The sequence below is a fragment of the Sinocyclocheilus rhinocerous genome, unplaced genomic scaffold, assembly GCF_001515625.1.
Source record: "Sinocyclocheilus rhinocerous isolate Xijiao unplaced genomic scaffold, SAMN03320098_v1.1 scaffold533, whole genome shotgun sequence".
In the NCBI taxonomy this organism is placed as follows: Eukaryota; Metazoa; Chordata; class Actinopteri; order Cypriniformes; family Cyprinidae; genus Sinocyclocheilus; species Sinocyclocheilus rhinocerous.
The window spans coordinates 138,343-157,243 of record NW_015642843.1 but is presented as its reverse complement, the minus strand read 5'-3'; the positions used below and the strand labels follow the sequence as shown (position 1 = coordinate 157,243).

General features: G+C 36.7%; 1 protein-coding gene across 2 annotated transcripts in view; it reads left to right on the top strand.

The window, feature by feature from the left end:
* Positions 1-18,901, top strand: part of grk5l (G protein-coupled receptor kinase 5 like) — a 53,392-nt gene that overhangs the window by 31,456 nt on the left and 3,035 nt on the right. For both annotated transcript variants that reach the window (XM_016574128.1, XM_016574129.1), the window contains exons 3-14: positions 1,557-1,669; positions 8,545-8,622; positions 9,007-9,104; positions 9,990-10,082; positions 10,618-10,681; positions 12,760-12,900; positions 13,132-13,322; positions 13,425-13,462; positions 13,612-13,701; positions 14,433-14,641; positions 16,374-16,511; positions 17,687-17,824. In XM_016574128.1, coding sequence (XP_016429614.1) covers positions 1,557-1,669; positions 8,545-8,622; positions 9,007-9,104; positions 9,990-10,082; positions 10,618-10,681; positions 12,760-12,900; positions 13,132-13,322; positions 13,425-13,462; positions 13,612-13,701; positions 14,433-14,641; positions 16,374-16,511; positions 17,687-17,824 — 1,391 coding nt within the window. The remainder of the gene's footprint in view (positions 1-1,556; positions 1,670-8,544; positions 8,623-9,006; positions 9,105-9,989; positions 10,083-10,617; positions 10,682-12,759; positions 12,901-13,131; positions 13,323-13,424; positions 13,463-13,611; positions 13,702-14,432; positions 14,642-16,373; positions 16,512-17,686; positions 17,825-18,901) is intronic.

Sequence of the window (18,901 nt, the reverse complement as noted above, 5' to 3'; positions counted from 1 at the left end):
CCCAATGCACATAAACTTCCCAGAATACTGAGTGCCCTGTTGGTTACAGTGTTTACTTCCTTTTTAATTATATTTTTATTAAATATTTATTTATTTGTGAAAAATACTTTGTCATCTAAAGTATAAGTATGTTTATTTTACACATTTATTTTTTAATCCATTGTCAAATGATTCCATATTTCTTAAATATTAATTAAAATTAAAAACAAATTATATCTGCTATCGGCCCCCCTGCTTTCCAAGATATCGGCATCGGCATCGGCTGTCAAAAAAACAATATCGGTCGACCTCTATCCATAATACAGGTTTTGTAAAGACATGAGGTTGAGTAAATGATGGAATTATCATTTTTCAGTTTTCTTTCTTTAAAAGTATGTCCCTTTCTATTAACCGCATGGTATATAAACTGACTGGCCACTTTATTAGGTACACCTGTTCAACTGCTCTTTAACGCAAATATCTAATAAGCCAATCAAATGGCAGCAACTCAATGCATTTAGGCATGTAGACATGGTTGAGACGACCGAGCATCAGAATGGGGAAGAAAGGTGATTTCGGTTTCAGAAACTGCTGATCTGCTAGGATTTTCATGCACAACTATGAAAATCCGAAAAAAAGAGAAAATATCCAGTGGGTGTCAGTTCTGTGAATGAAAATACCTTGTTGGTGCCAGAGTGTCAGAGGAGAATGGCTAGACTGGTTCTGAGCTTATAGAAAGGCAACAGTAACTCAAATAACCACTCATTACAAACAAGGTTTGCTAAAGAGCATCTCTGAACACACAACAGACGGTCGACAACAGCTGAAGACCACACCGGGTTCCACTCCTGCCAGCTGAGAAAATAAAACTGAGGCTACAATTCACACAGGATCACCAAAATACAACAGAAGATTGGAGAAAGGTTGCCTGGTCTGATGAGTCTTGGTTTTTGCTGCAATATTCTTGCAGCAAATATTCAATGTTCAGATGCTAGGGTCAAAATTTGGCATAAACGATCCATCCTGCCTTCATAGTTCAGGCTGCTGCTGCTTGTGAGCAAACTTTAGGCCCCTTAGTACCAACTTGACATTGTTTAAACACCACAGCCTACCTGAATACTGTTTTTGAACATGTTCATCCCTTTATGACCGCAGTGTGCCTATCGTGTGATGGCTACGTCCGGCAGGATAACGTCACAAAGCTCAAATCATCTCAGACTGCTTTCTTGAACATGACAATGAGTTCACTAAAGTCAAATGTCCTCCACAGTCACCAGATCTCAATCCAATAGAGCAGCTTTGGCATTTGGTGGAACAGGAGATTGGCATCATGGATGTGCAGCCCACAAATCTGCAGCAACTGTGTGATGCTGTCATGTCAATAAAGACCAAAATCTCTGAGGAATGTCTGTAGCACATGGTTGAATCCATGCCACAAAGAATTAAGGCAGATGTAAATGCAAAAGGGGATCCAACCTGCTACTAGCAAGGTGTACCTAATATAGTGGCCTAATAAAGTATCACTGTATCACCACAGTACTTTTTTGTAAAGTTTTACCTGTTGTTTTGTGTCTCAGAGCGGGACTACTTCAGCCTGTGTGACAAGCAGCCCATCGGGAGACTTCTGTTCCGCCTCTACTGTGAGACCCGACCAGAGCTGCAGCGATGCATCCAACTCCTGGACGCCATGGTACGTCTGCGCACACATGCACACCTCTCCAGCTCGCAATGCACCTGAATTTATTTAGGATTGCCCAAACAGCTTTTAGTCACTAATTGCTGGTTCTTTCAAGCCATTCATCTTCTTTGAAAATCTATTGCCCACTCAAAATCTCTCTGGTTTCTTATAACCCTCCATCAATGTTCCACTGCCCTAGACAACATGCCTCCCACATGACTAGCTTGGGCTATCATGGAGTAAAGCCCAAAATATCAGGGCCGGCATGTGGTCTCTGAATGAGGCCATTGTCTGGTCTCTCCAACACCCCTATAGACCCCAAACAGTCTGACCCCTGGGAACCTGAACCCATGACAGGGAGTCGCCATCATAAAACATAGGGCAGCATATTTGTGTTTTTTAGGACTTGGAAAAGGTGTTAATCTTGTTTATGGTGTCTTGGAACGTTCTCCTTCTCATTTTAACAAAAACCCTTTGTGCGGTGTAGCTGTGTAAGTGAATAGGGAAGCTTTATTGATGGGTTTCAGGGAAGAACGTAAATGTCATTTGAAAGTCAAATAAAATAAAACAAAAATGTCCTTAACATAAAAGCACCGTAATCGTGCCTGGGTTACAATGTTACAGCTAATGAAATAAGAGCGGAAGATTTTTAGATAATGAAGGGAAAATGCCATGATGGCATGTGTTTAATTAAAATTATTGTAGGAATCATGTGTGGGATTTTATTAGGTGTTATTTTAGGAAGAGTAGCTGTCATTAAAGGTGCATAGGACTACTTATTTCTATTTAAATTATTCATAATTATAGTTCCTTGTTTGGGGAATTTACTCGGAGTGAATCTCATGGAGACTGTCATAATTAACCCTAAAATCAAAAGACAAGAAAATTAAATTATATTTTGCCTGAAGTAGACAGTGTATTTTAGAGCCACTAGAAAATAGGACCCCAAAATTCTTATTACTGTAGTGCCAAAAAAAATTCAAAAGTATTTTCTGAATGGCTGCATTTATTTTATCTAATTACAGTAAAAACAGTAATATTTTGAAAAATTATTACAATTTTAAAATAGATGTTTTCTATTTGAATATATTTAAAAATGTAATTTATTCCTGTGATGCAAAGCTGAATTTTCAGCATCATTACTCAAGCCTTAAGTGTCACATGATCCTTCATAAATCATTCTGATTAGTGGTTCAAGGGATCACAAATCTCAAGATTCGGATCACATTACGGTTTTTGACCCACGGATCGGAGCGCTTCATGTGTGTGCAGCTGTGTGCGTAGAGAACAGCGCGCGAGTAACGAATCGAGTTCCCTTTCGCCTTTTCTCTCTGGAATTGTTTAAAATTCGCTTGCTTGTGTAAATACGAACAAATGATAAACTTATACTCTATTATGGTTACATTTTGCAATTAATCTGCGGATCACATGCGTGCCGAACCGTGGGACTACGATCCGTTTAACCACTAATTCTGATATGCTGATTTGCTGCTCAAGAAACATTTCTATTCCCCATTATTATAAATGTTGAAAACAGCTGTGCTGCTTCATATTTTTGTATAAATCATGATATTTTTTATTTTTTTCAAATTTACAGAATAAAAAGATGAATAGTTCAAAAGAACTATTTGGAATCAAAATTTTTTGTAACATTTCAAACATTTTTGCTGTCACTTTTTCTCAATTTAATGCATCCTTGCTTTCAAAAAACAAAAATCTCCAAACTTTTGAACGGTGTATATCATCTAAATTACACATTTATATTTCATAATATTATTTGTTTTAGCTACTTTTATGATTATTTTAATACAAAAATCATGGTACAGAATGGTTTCCATTACTGAACTGCAGTGAGATCTTGTTAAATAGTGAAAAGAGCTACAAACAAACTCGATTTCGCAATTTCTTTAGATTTTTAGGGTGAAATATGGCCCCAGCGTCCTCTTGACAGACTTTGTGAGATTCACCCAATTAATCTGTGTTCTCAAGAAGAATTAAAAAATTGCCCTTTATGACCTGGCATACATTCAAATCAGTTCAGGATTGGACTTTGAATAACAAATTGAATGTAAACACAGAGATGCATTGAACTGAAAATGCATGAGTGTGTTTGATATATGTATGCATATGTTCTGCAGGCAGCGAGCGTGTATGCATGTGTTTGTGCGAGCCACCATAAGGAAAGAGCCCGGGGGATTTTTTGAGGCCTGCTCTGACGTCAGAAAGTAGCGGGATCTCAATTGTTGTGGCGAGATAGACCGCACTGTCTGTGTGAGATCTGTGTGTGCGAAACAAGGAAAGAAGCACAAGACCTTCATGCGAGAAACCTCTTCACACGTTATTTGGGTTTATGTGTACACAAAGACGAATGAAATGTGCATGCCACTGACCTTTTTGGTCCAGGTTTTGTTTTTCTATCTTGGTGGAGGCGGAATAGTCCGATGTTATCGCACACATCAGATTGGCCCAGTTCCCATGTGTCAGAGGCAGCCCGCCATTTGTGTTGGCCTGGTGGCTCTACTGTACCATTCAGAGCCACTGACGTAGGTCTGTTCTCAAACCACTATTATGATTGGATCTCTCTCTGTGTGTTTGTATTTTCTGCTTTTTTCCATGCGGTGACCTTTAACATGCAGGCATAGCAAATTCTCCTGCAAATTCCATCATTCCCCATTCAAAAGAGGCCAAGAGAGCAGAATTTAAATCCGGTCTCCTTTCTCAATGTCTCTGTCATCTACAGTTGTAATGTGAGTGTAAAAAGATGTATTCTAGGTTCGGTACAGGTTACTTCAGTCAGTCAGACAGTACAAGGACCACAAAAAAACATCAGCATGTACCGAGAAAAAAATCACTGCCACAGTAAGGAGCTAACAATAGAAGTACTTGGAACCGGGGAATAAATATGTGACCCTGGACCACAAAACCAGTCTTAAGTGTCAATTTTGAGATTTATACGTCATCTGAAAGCTGAATAAATAAGCTTTCCATTGATGTATGGTTTGTTAGGATAGGACAATTTGGTTGAGATACGAGCTGTGCTGCTTCATATTTTTGTATAAATCATGATTTTTTTTTTTTTTCAAATTTACAGAATAAAAAGATGAATAGTTCAAAAATTAGTTCATACATATTTTGTTAGTTCATACATATGAAATAGTTCATACATATTTTGAATATCTGGAATCTGAGGGTGCAAAAAAAATCAAAATATTGAGAAAATCGCCTTTAAAGGGTTAGTTCACCCAAAAATGAAAATTAGGCTGCGTTTTACTCACCCCCGAGGCATCCTAGGTGTATATGACTTTCTTCTTTCAGACGAATCCAGTCGGAGTTATATTAAAAGTTGTCTTTGATCTTTCAAGCTGTTTAAAGGCCTTTGTTCACCTCCCGGAGCCGTGTGAGACACTTTTTTTATGGATGGGCGATTTTTATTTAAGCTCTTTTGGACTGATGCATGCAACACCCGCTGAGTGGCATTAAACAGCTTGAAAGATCAAAGACAATTTTTAATATAACTCCGACTGGATTCGTCTGAAAGAAGAAAGTCATATACACCTAGGATGCCTCGGGGGTGAGTAAAACAAAGCTAATTTTCATTTTTGGCTGAACTAACCCTTTAAAGTCGTCCAAATGAAGTTGTTAGCAATGCATATTACTAATCAAAAATTAAGTTTTGATATATTTACGGTAGGACATTTACAAAATATCTTCATGGAACATGATCTTTACTTAATATCCTAATGATTTTTGGCATAAAAGAAAAATCTATAATTTTGACCCATACAATGTATTTTTGGCTATTGCTACAAATATACCCATGCGACTTATGACTGGTTTTGTGCTCCAGGGTCACATATTACAATACACATGGTTTTATAAGTATAGCAACAAGACCTAAACATTATACATTCATTAAATGTTTGTAGACACATATTTATGTGTAAACCCTGTGTGTGAACGTTTTCATTTCTGCATGAATTTAGAATAACATTTATATCGAGCTACTCATTTTTTGTGTCTGTAGGAAATATATAATTGGACATTTATGCAATTAACACAATTTTAGTTTTTCAAAAATCTTTGCAAATACTGTAATAATCCAGTGTGCTTTTTCACAGTACTGTAATTTTTATTATTATTATTATTAAAGGGGTGGTCTACCGGCTTTTTTCGAAGGCTTGATTGTGTTTATGGGGTGCACTGTAACGTGTTCACGCTTCGTTTTTAAAAAATCACATTATTTTTCACATATATTACCTTTATTCCACACTGCTATTCCGTTCTTCTAAAAACGATCTGTTGACTTCCTGGTTCCTCCCCATTTGCAATGGGCTCAGATTGGTTAGCTGGCCCAGTGTGTTGTAGTTCGCTAACCGCCTAGTGCACGTTGTTTGAAAAACTAAAATTGTGTTAATTGTAGAATTGTATGTCCAATTATATATTTCCTACTGACACAAAAAAGGAGTAGCTGGATATAAATGTTATTCTAGATTCATGCAGAAATGAAAACGTTCACACACAGGGTTTACACATAACTATGTGTCTACGCACATTTAATGAATGTATAATGTTTAGGTAAATTAAATATAGATTTCGTCTTATTAAAGTTACAAAAGGGATTTAGTCAAGAGCAATGAGATATTTTTCTTTTTTGTTGTTTAACATGAACGACAGACAGCAGGAATATTAGAAAAGCAGGAATACTGCTGTCACTTTAAGAGCTGCCCGATCCAATATACTGTTTACACTTGTTTTCTTTCACAGCTGTTTGCTCTCGCTTAAGACCTAAATTACTGCGTTTACAAGAATACTTGCAAATACCAGCATTTGACACATACAAGTGTGTGTATTTAACCGTTAAAGGCCTATAAAGAGGCAAAAATAAGTCCATTCAATACCCCTGCGCTCTATGAGCACCGTCATCACGTGCTCGCACCTCTCTGACAGCGCACGCATATAGCGAAATTAGTTCTCTTTCGCTGCTGATTGTTTCAGCGGCTTAAAATCACTTGTTTTTAAACCACAATGCTTAAAATAGCATGCAAACAGTACGTTTTTGAGACCACGTAGCACAGCAATGTCACGTGAGCGTGTAACCGCGATAGAGACAATAGTCCAAAATCTCTTTTTGACAAATTCTACCGGTTAATCATGTCTACCGGTATATCACCCACCACTGTGATGAACACATTTATTTTTAGGCTTTTATTCAGATATAAACATAGATCAACACGCATACATAGAGCACGTCGAATATGGTAAACAAGGCTCAAACATGCTTGCTTGACAAGCGAAAACCAATCAGGTTTGTTCTCTCGCATCACACAAGCATGTTTGAGCTTCCCCAATGAGTAATTGATGACAAATTAATAATTTTGGGGGGAACTTTTTTCTTTAACTTAGGCACTATCTGCAGTTATTTTCATAGAACCAGCTTCTATTGAACTCTGAACATTCCGTGTAACATTCTTTTCTTCCCTCATTACTCACAGCACTATTTTAAATCTTCTAATGAAGGAATTGCCAAATGTGTTAAGCGGAATGGAAATCATACTGCTGCATGTGTCGAGACGCAGTGCCCGCGCGCACACACACACACACACAGTCCCCCACTATGTAATGACGTTCAATGTATTTAGTGACGCTGCTGGGCCGTGCTGTGGCGCTCCAGGACCTTATGGAATCCAGCCGTGTTGACTGGCTGGTTACCAAGCAACCTGAAGTCACACACACGGTGGGCTTCATGAAGCATGTGTGTGTGTGCGCTCGTGAAGCATATGTGTGACGCGTGTGCGGACACATGATTTGTGCGAAAACCTATTTGCGGGTACATATGCTTCGGTGTAGGCGCGCGAGCTTGTTTTTACATCTTTCGGGATGGAACCGAGTGGGGGCAGCTGGTCATGGAGAGTCTTGCGTAATGGGATCCACAGAGCACGAGGGCCGGAGAGGGTGTTCATGAGGGTGTCATCAAGCATTACCCCCCCCCAATACACACACAGGCACATTTACGGCCCTTAGGGAAAGGACGTGCCAGACTGTTGTGTGTAATCACTCACAGACTCAATTACACGATGCCTCTGCCTCATTCAGCATATAGAAATGGATACTGACTGAAATGGTGAAGTCAGTGGATGTAGTTTCTGTTTTCCAGTGTTGAACAAGTGATTTGAGTTCACTTAATACTCTCTGTCTGTCTCGGTTTCGTTAGTCTCGAGGTTTTTGAGTATCGGCGCAAAGTCTGGTCCAAATTAGCCTTACATTAGTACTTTGACTAATACATAAAGTCTGGGCCACATTGCAGCATATTCTAGGAATAAAGACCTACTTAGACAGGAAGACACTGTCTGACTGACTTATAAAGTGACTAACCATAGTTTTGTTTTTACATAATGCGGGTTCTGAAATGGATTTGACCATAATAATACACTATTTATTAAAAAAAAATACAAATAATGGCAAATAGTTTTTTACTGCATACCCCCTTAAAAGTTGGGTTGTTGGACCCCTAGTAAGCAGGTTTAGCTTAGATTGATATACAATTTTTCAATTTTTTATAAATACTATATTACTAAATGTATTATATTATTAAATACTATTTTTATATATGTATGTTTTCTATTCAAATTTTTCTATTTAGCTTTAGCTTATTTATAAAATTATTTATTTATTTATTCATTTATTTTCAATAAAAACTGCAATTTGCCATTTTTAAATGCAACATGCATCAGCCTGGCTCCTCAGGCTGGCTACTATTTCATTAACATCTAAATTAGATGCATTATGTCATAAGGTATCATGTATATTTTGGATTATGTTATGGCTTGTTTATCTCAAAGTTCATTTATAACTTGTTGTGAGTCATTTGTTTGTATCTGGTCGTTTAGGAGGACTACGAGGTGACACCTGATGAGAAGAGGAAGAGTCGAGGAGATGAGATCATCAAGAAGTTTCTCACCAAGCAGGTGTGATTTGGTTTAACTTTCCTGTTGTGTGTGTGTGTGTGTGTGTACTTGTTTATGCTACATTGTGGGGACCAAATGTCCCCACAAGGATAGTAAAACATGAAATTTATGACATTGTGGGGCCTGGCCTGCGGTCCCCACAAGGGGAATAAATGATTAAAAATAGTAAATTATGTTTATCTGAAAGTGTAACAATGCAAACAGGTTTTCTCTAAGGGGTAGATTTAAGGTTAGGAGATAAAAAATATTGTTAGGTCAGTATAAAAGTAATAGAAGTCTATGGAAAGTCCCCACAATTCACAGAAACAAACGTGTGTGTGTGTGTGTGTGTGTGTTAATTTTGGAATGCATCAGTAATCAGAGAGCATGTTGTTTCTTCTACAGTCCTCTGAGTGTGTAGATATAGCTGAAGGTCTTGCTGAAAGTTGCAGAGAAAATCTAGAACTGAGCCCTTGCAAAGAGATCTTCAGTGACTGTCGCAAGTAAGACGCATTCAAACACACGTGTGAACACCTGGACCTCTGTTGCTTTTAAACTAAGCTAATTCAGACACCTTAACCCCGGCCCCAACTGTTCTTGTTACAGATATCATAAGGTGTTTTTAGATTTGCATTCAAATGCTATTAATTATTTAAATAATTATATATCATATAAACAAATACTTGTTTATTTATACTTTTTAACAATTACTATGGTTTAATGCAAGTTACACAATTATTTACACAATGTGCTGAAGATATGTACTGCACTAGTGATGGGAAGTACACCTCTGTTCGAATGTTTCTTATGCTCAACAAGACTGCATTTATTTGATCAAAAATACAGTAGTATTGTGAAATATTATCACAAATTAAAATGGCTGTTTTTTATATTAATATATTTTTAAATATTTATTCCTGTGATTCAATCCTGAATTTTCAGCATCATTACTTCAGTCTTCAATATCACATGATCCTTCATCAACATTTATTTTTATTAGCAATGTTGAATACATTTGTGCTGCTTAATTTCTTTAAAAAAAAAAGACTAAAAAAAATCATACTGTTCCCAAACATTTGAACAAGCTGCAATAATTTTGTGCAAAAATATTCCAAAATACTTGAAATAATAATAAAACACATTTTTTTTGCACCTTTCACATACTGTTTTCAACATACAATAATTTGGACAATGTCATCCTAATATTGCATGCTATGTAATAAAGACAGTATTCAGAAATAAGTGCAGTTTTTCCACTGGGAATTGAATTGTTTTCTACAGAAGTAAACACTACTGCTTAATGTTAGCTCTTTACTGTAATCTTTACTTCTGGTACTCCCAGAGCTGCCTATGGTCTAACGGTCTCCATGCTGTTTTAATTCTCACAGAGCTCTTCATGACTACTTAAGTGGTGCTCCTTTTGCTGACTATCAGAACAGCATGTACTTCGACCGCTTCCTCCAGTGGAAAATGCTCGAAAGGTTGGTTCCGCACTTTATCTCCCTTTACTCTGTCCGTTAGCCTTTTAGTCTGCTTAGTCTACCATTTGTGCACTATTTCATTCTTTTGTTTTGCTTGGCTTAAACCAGACGTCCTGCATCTTGATAAATCATATTCAGCTGTTATGGCAGTTCGGATGCTAATCCATTTAAATGATTTGTTAGCGTAATTGCTAACAGCTCAACACATGAAAGCAAACAGTCATGTTTTGGTCACGATAACATTGGAGTTACACAGCAGCGTCTGTGCTAGATATAAACTGATTTGAACATATTTGCATCTACGTAAGTGGGCCATAAAAAAAGTTCTGATTTTTTTCTACGAACAATTCTAAGAAGGCTTTGTTTCACAAATCAGGTGGAAAATGTGTTTCTTATTGACTGTGGTTTATAATTGTAATGTAGTGTGTAACATGTAGCTTGTGCTCTAGCTAGTTTTGTTAATGGATCTGAATGCTAAAATGTCAGTTTCCTGTCTGTGCTGGTTTGATATCAGATTTTGTGGTTTTATTTCTAGACAACCCATCACAAAAGACACGTTTCGGCAGTACAGAGTTCTGGGGAAAGGAGGCTTTGGAGAGGTGAGGATATTGTGAACAGTGATGACCTGAACTGTGTGTGTGCTGAATATTTACTCATTTGCTCGGCATCAAAACCTAGTGAGCTGCCTACCTAGAATGTATTTTTAGACGTCACAAGTGTGCTCGAAATATAGGCTGCGACATCATAATGTCTCGTTGTATTTCACTTAATAACCAGAATGGTTGATTCAGGTCTTGCTATTAGCTTAGCAATATGCTAACATCAAACTCTGCTGGAATCAGCTTTGAGTCAAGTTTCCCGTCTGCCTCACATAAAGAGCGTCATTTGTGGTGACGTGCAAAGTCGCTGCGTATGAAGTTGTGATCACATTTGCAAAATTTTGCAAAAAAAGTGTCAATAGTGTAGTGATGTATGAATAGGGTTGCCAACTTATTTCGATTAAAGACAGCTTATAGATTTAATATGGGCTGCTTTTGGTGGGCTTACTATGGGCTGCTTTTTTTTATTGGTCATTTGTTTCAAGAATAAGGTCCAAGGTTAAGAATTATGCTACTAGTTACTTAAATATTAAATGTTTTTCTCTATTTAACAACATTACAATAGTGAAAGACGACTTCCCTTACTGATCACGTCTCTTGCGCGGCGGGATGTTGGACTCATGAAAAATAATCATGTAGTTTGTATTCACCAAAACTGATTTACTGAAGTCAAAACACGGACGGAATTGGCATTAGCGCGAGCACCGCTTGCTGTGAGGCGTGAGCGACCAGCCGTCAGAGGGTTCCTCAGCCTTTATGTTCACGATTTCTGCTTTACTTAACGTATACTGCGTGAGGGGGGCTGTGATTGGTTGATGACAGGTATCGGTAATCATTCTCAAGTGATCAGCACTGCTGCTGTTGTATCAGTCAGTGGTTAGATCAGTGTAGCAGTCAAAAAAACGGGACAAGGGAATCAATCAATCAAATCAATCAATCAAGGAAATCAGTTAGGCCCAAAATACTGGACGTCCCGGCTAATACAGGACGGTTGGCGACCCTATGTATGGAGCATAACTCCCACAGAAGTCACTTTCGAACCAAGTGGTTTTCTGTTGGTCATTGTGGCAAAATTGCATGACCAACTTGTACACAAGCAAAAGTTTAGAACTCCAGTCTTCAGTGTCACAATGTGGTCCTTCAGAAATCATTCTAATATACTGATTTGCTGCTCAAGAATTTTTTTTTTATTAATATCAGTAATAAAATTTTATAGTTTTGTGGAAACCTGATACCTTACAGCGAATTTAGCTAACATACTGAAACTAAAAACGACACTAGTTTAAACTATAGTCTTTTACAAAGAAGGCAAGACACAATGTTGTCGAAACTATTTCAGGATACCTGAGGTAACTTTTATTTTACACAGTTTGCTAGCCTGTCATAATGAACTACTCTCCATTAATTCATAACCAATTGTTTTGCAGATATAAATTTTCATTAAAACATCTTTGAAAAGGTGGTTTGACTTGTGGGTGGTTTTTCTAGACCTCGGCGATGAGTTTCTCTGTCTAGTTTAAATTTTAAAGGAATCTGATTGGCTGTCAGTGTTTTTCTTTTATTATCTGGAAAAAATCGTTCTGAAAGTGATCCTCCTAACAATATTGTTCATCTATTTTGTTACAGTTGTGGTGCGGACTATGCTATCCCTTATGAAAATTAACCATGGTTTTATTATAGTAATAGTGAAGTAACCATGGTTTTTGGTGTATTGACTACCATTTTTATAACCACAGTCGTATTACAAATGCCATGGTTAAACTGTGGTCAGTGTAGCAAAACCATGGTTAACCATGTTTGTTTTTTTGTGATAAAACCATGGTTAATTTTCGTAAGGGATTCTCTTAAATTCAGAACAATGTTATATTTATATTTATCGTTCTTGGTGTGAGTGTAACTTTTAATGCAAATTCACTCTGTGCTGACCAACACGAAGCTGCTTGGTTAGAAACTGACTTCTGTGTGAGCTGTGCTTTACACGTCTCTATGCTATTGACAATGGACAATTTTTTTCGCACATGCAATTTAGGCAGCAGGTAACCTTTTGTGTATGATAATATATGTCCATCTGTGCGCAGGTGTGTGCGTGCCAGGTGAGAGCCACAGGTAAAATGTATGCCTGCAAAAAGCTGGAGAAGAAAAGGATAAAGAAGAGGAAGGGGGAGGCCATGGCTCTAAATGAGAAACAGATTCTGGAGAAAGTCAACAGCAGGTTTGTGGTAAGTGGATTCATTCATTTATCTGTGATCTTTCATCTCCTTTCCTCTGGCTTAGTTTACACCTGGTATAAACATCTTTTGTGATTCAGTCACAAGTGGCCAGACAAGACAGGCTCAAATGCATATTCCTCAGTGCCTTCCTGTCTCCCTCCCATTTTTTTTAAATTTAATAAAGGCTTGTATTTTTCAAAACGGAAATATTCTGATCGTTCTCGTTTCTCTGGCTCTCAGGTTAGTTTAGCATACGCGTATGAGACCAAAGATGCCCTGTGTCTGGTGCTGACCATAATGAACGGTGGTGATCTGAAGTTTCACATCTATAACATGGGAACCCCAGGCTTCGAGAAGGAGCGTGTGCAGTTCTACGCCGCTGAGATCTGCTGCGGTCTCGAGCACCTGCACAGAGAGTCTATCGTCTACAGGTGTGCAACTCTACATCCTCAAATGCCTCAAAAGCCTCATAAAGTGATGATGAAATTATATGGTTAAGTCATTTTTATGTATGTTGCTTTCTATCATTCTAGGGATTTAAAACCAGAAAATATACTTTTAGATGATAATGGTAAGTCAAATAAATTTTTCCTTCAAGTGAGCTAAATATGGAATTGCATTGTACTGATTACACTTTTTCTGTCCCTCTATGAGTTACATTTTGTTAAATTGTGAAATGCAACAATAAATGCATTTTGCATTATGTATTTATTCCTAAAGGTCATATCCGGATCTCAGACCTGGGGCTGGCCATTAAAGTGCCTGATGGAGAACAGATCCGTGGCCGAGTGGGGACCGTGGGCTACATGGGTAATGATCTTTAACTGCACTGATTTATATATATATATATATATATATATATTTGCACTGGGAGATATGTTGAATATCCACTATATATTGACAGTGATTCTGTTGGCAATGTACAATTTAAGCATAATAGCATCTCTCATTTATAAACAAATCATTATTTTTAATGTATTTTTGGGAATTCAATAAACATATTAATTCTTGATATACAGTACCATTCAAAAGTTTGGGGATTTAACATTTTAAAGAAAGGATACATGCAGTAATAATGCATTAAATAAATGCCCTTGTTACAAAAGATTTCTATTTCGAATTCATTTGTGATTTAGAGAATCCTGAAAGTAATGTATCATGGTTTACACAAAAATAGATTCAGCGCAACTATTTTCAACACCGATAATAATAAGAAATGTTTCTTGAGCAGCAAATCAGCATATTAGAATGATTTCTGAAGGATCATGTGACACTGAAAATGAGTAATGATGCTGAAAATATTTTTCATTGCAAAAATATAACTATTTTACAGTATTTTTAATCAAATAAATGCAGCATTGGTGAGCAGAAACTTACAGACCCAAACCTTTGAATGCTAGTGTATCTATTGAAAGAATCAAAAGGCAAAAATATTTGTTTGTAGCTGCACCGATCAGTCCTGCTAGATATCTATTCATAGCAATATGAAACATTCAAATGTTGTTTATTGATTGATGAACTCAAACTGTATTGACGAACAGCTCCAGAGGTGATCAATAACGAGCGCTATAGCATGAGTCCGGACTGGTGGGGATTGGGTTGTCTGATCTATGAGATGACCGCCGGCCGATCGCCTTTCCGCGCTCGCAAAGAACGAGTGAAGAGAGAAGAGGTGGAGAAGAGGGTGCAAGAGGAGGAAGAGGAGTACAGCGACAAGTTTTCAGAAGACACCAAAGCCATCTGTAGGATGGTGAGGCCACACACACACACAAAGCATGAAGTTTCTATGCTGGTCAACATCCAAGATGACGCAGCAGTGTACAACTAAGAGCTTGTACCCAAAGCTACATTATCTCTTCAGTCAAACGCGCCATAGAAGCTGATTTAGAGCCCATTGATTGAGCGCACAAAGCTGGTAAAGTTGAGTCCATTCTGTATGTTTGGCTCATTTCTCTGGCTGGTAGTGTATGTTTTCTGCTGGGAAAGAAGCTGATAATGAGCTCTCTGAGACCAGCTCAGTTCAGGATTGTTTAATAATCTAAATTTATTGTAAAGAACCTCTGTTGCCTTTTATTAGGGTTGTGTCATGCGACTGGCATATACTCACCCTCACGTTGCTCCAAACCCATATGACTTTATTTTTCAGTATAAGTGAACGGAAACAGAGAAAAGTTGAGAAATATTTCACAAAAAGAATTTTTAGGACTTTATAAAGTTAATATGTGGCCTTACGATGTTAAATATGTATATGATGTATAATACATAAATGTTAAAAACAACAAATTTACATGTAGTTTAATAGGGGATAAAGTGTTAATCTTAGAGAGTGACAACATAATAAAAAGTAAATATGTTCCAATTAATATTTTAACAATTTGATTTTGTACATGGGTAATATAAAATCCAATTATTTAATTTTGGAAGCAATTATTCATGCAGTTCAATAATTGTAGTAATTATTTATATCAAAATCACACTTTTATGAACCTATTGTAAGAAAGTAATACTTTTATTCAGCAAGAAGGCATTAAATTGATTAAAATGAGAGTAAACACATTTATAATGTTGCTGTTTCAAATATTTTGTTTTGTACATTCTGTCCGTCAAAGAATCATGAAAAATCACGGTATAATGGTTTGCAAAACAATTTTCAACATTGATAATAATAAAAAAAATTTGAGCAGCAAATCAGCGTATTAGAATGATTTCTGAAGAATCATGTGACACTGAAGACTGGAGGAATGATGCTGAAAATTCAGCTTTGACATCACAGGAATAAATAACATTTTAAAATATATTGCAAGAAAACTTTAACATTTAAAATTGTAATAATATTTCACAATGTAATTCTGATCTAATAAATGCAGCCTTGGTGAGCAGAAGAGATTTATTTCAAAAACATGAAAAAAATGTATTGCCCCCAAACAAAATTAGATTTGAGAGTTTCAGCAGAGGGTAACATAAATTTTGGTCTTCACACAAAACTATCATATGACTTTATAATAGGTAACGAATCGCGTGGAGAACTTGTTTTGCTCTTCACTGCATGCTCAATCTGGTATGGAAAATGTGATGTTCTTATTTTGTTTTCACCAGAAGATTTAAAGTCAAATGAATATCAGAATGACATGAGGATGAGTGATCGATGACAATTTTTGGGTGAACCATCCATTTAGCTGTTTTGAATTTAAAATTCTTTGTCCTCATGCAAATGGCCTCCACATACGAGCTCACGAAAGATCCCAGCCTAACTCGTTCCTGTGTGTGGTTTTGTGATGTCTGGTTTGTGATTGCTGACCCTAGTTTTAGGATGTTTGCCCCATTTAAATGTCTTCATTTGGCACACGCACTCTTTTTCCTAGTGTTTGGAAGCCATTGACCAGCTTCGGCTGTGGTGTAATAGGTTACATTCCACTCTTAAAGAATGTACAAACCTGTGTTCCTAACGTCTGACTGGCTGCTCTCCGCTCTCTGTCCCGCAGCTGTTAGCCAAAGATCCCAAGCAGAGGCTCGGCTGCCAGGCGGACGGAGCTGCTGGAGTCAAAGCCCACCACTTCTTCAAGAACATCAACTTCAAGAGGCTGGAGGCCGGCATTCTGGAACCTTCCTTTGTGCCTGATGTGAGTTCCTGTTCTCATGTGCCTGAAATAACAGTCAGAAAAATCTGAATATTCTATTGCAGCTGTAGACAAAATATTTTTTTTTAATCGATGAAGTTTGCATATGTGTTTTTGAGTATCGTGTTTGATCAGGCTTTTATGACTCGTATAGTATGATATAGTGAGAATACGGAGCTCATATTTGGGAAGAAAAACACCTCAGTTTTATCCAGAGGCCCAACCTGAGCAAAAACATTCAAATCAGTGCAGATGATAATATTTATATGACCAGAAAGTAAGATACAATTCTGATGGCTTGTAAATCAGTGAGATCTTCATAGCAGTCTACTTACATAAAATGCATATTAATATCAGTTGTCACTCTGTATATCCCAATAATATATTTATATGCTTAGTTTTTTTTAATAAAAACACTGTAGTTTTTATTGTGGGGGCAAAACATATAATGCAATGCCATACAATGATGATTAAGAGATTAACAAATAAATGCTCCTCAGAAGCCTGATGGATCATATTTGAAACTCATATTTTAACATGATTTTTCTAAAAAAAATAAAAAATAAATAAAATATTATGTATGAATAATCAAGTAAACCTTGATTGCTTCCATCCAGTAAATGTTCATCTTGAAATATTACGGACAACATAAGTTATTTTTACTGTACATTTACTTTATTTAAATCAATAATGATTTCAGAGCAAAAAAACGTGAACCGCAACCTGAGGGGGACTTGTTTTTTTAACAATTATACTTACAAGTCATTTACTTGCTAAAAAAGTATAAAATATCAATCAAATGACAGAAGGCATGTAGTAGGTAGTGTACAACAGACTTTTAAGCAAAGTTTTGATTATGTTGATAATTTAGAGGCCATAGAAATGTGCATATAAAATACGATACAGTAGGCTTTATAGAGTTAAATTCTATGGAAGCTCATGAAATAAAAAGATAATTGTAGTAATTGAGTTTTTATCTCACGATTGCACGTTATAAACTCGCCATACAACTTTTTCTCTCAGAATTGCAGGATATAAACTCAGAATGGCAAGAAAAAAATATAAAAACTCGCAATTACCTTTTCTATTTTTTATTCCATGGCAAAAAATAAACTTCTATAAAATTCTTTCATTGCTCTGTTTTTCATTTTTGTTTCCCCTCTTTGCTAATTTCATAGCCCAGGGCGGTCTACTGTAAAGATGTTCTGGACATTGAGCAGTTCTCCACCGTTAAGGGTGTCAACCTGGACCAAACAGACAATGATTTCTACTCCAAGTTTGCCACTGGCAGTGTCTCCATCCCATGGCAAAATGAGGTACGAAGCTGTGCTAAAATCCCAGCTGCTGCCAACATAATAACATGGCACTTTTTTTCAGATTCCACAATAATGAACCTTGTGAAAAATAAAAGTATACTACAAATACCTTTACATATTTATGTACTTAATAAAAATACCCTGCAATTGTACTGTTAGTATACTAAACTGGTATACTTCAAGTCTGCTAAATTGGAACAACTAATTTTGTGCTTAATGCACTTTAATTGTGCGGAAGTAGTTCTGAAGTCCAACTAAAGATATACTGAAGTATATTTGATTGGGCTAAAGTGGAACTATTGCTAGTATACTTCAGGTACACTTTAAATATCTCACATTTAAAGAACGATATTATCTAAAGATCATACAATCCTCATCAATAGTGACATTAAAAGACATTTTAGGCTTCATATTAAGAGATGTGCATTGTGCACAAGTGATACTCCAAATAAAGCTTTATTACAATTTTTATATCAGTAAGTCTCGAGCGATATGTCATATATATGTTAGATTTGAACTATAAGAACTATATGAATAGATTTGAACTATACTTGGTATTAGGGCTGCACGATAAATTGCATGCGATATTTAACGCGCATCTTATGAGTAAAGCCGGTTCTGTAATCAGCGGTAAATCTCCATGCTTTCTGACAAGATGCGTGTTAAATATCGCATGCGATTTATCGTGCAGCCCTACTTGGTATGAAATAAATGTATTTTAAATATTACTTTTTACTAGGGGAATCAACCCGGTATCGTTGTTAAAGTGCCCCTATTAAGTGTTTGTAAGCGCAGTGCTGCTTTGTGTACAGCGTTACCGGGGAAACAGCTATTTTACCAGCACCTAGTGGCAAAGAATGAATTTGCATTTTCATTCAGACCAACATGAAAAGAACAAGTGGGCGGGCAATATGCTAATGTTCCATGTTGATGTCAACATGAAACGCTTGGGATTCGTTTAAAAAAACGACTCGTTTCAATGATTCAGAGTCGACTCTTTCTTTTGAGAGACAATAACTTATACACGGTGCACTTTCAGATTTAAAACTTTGCAGGATGTTTTCATTCACTTAGAGC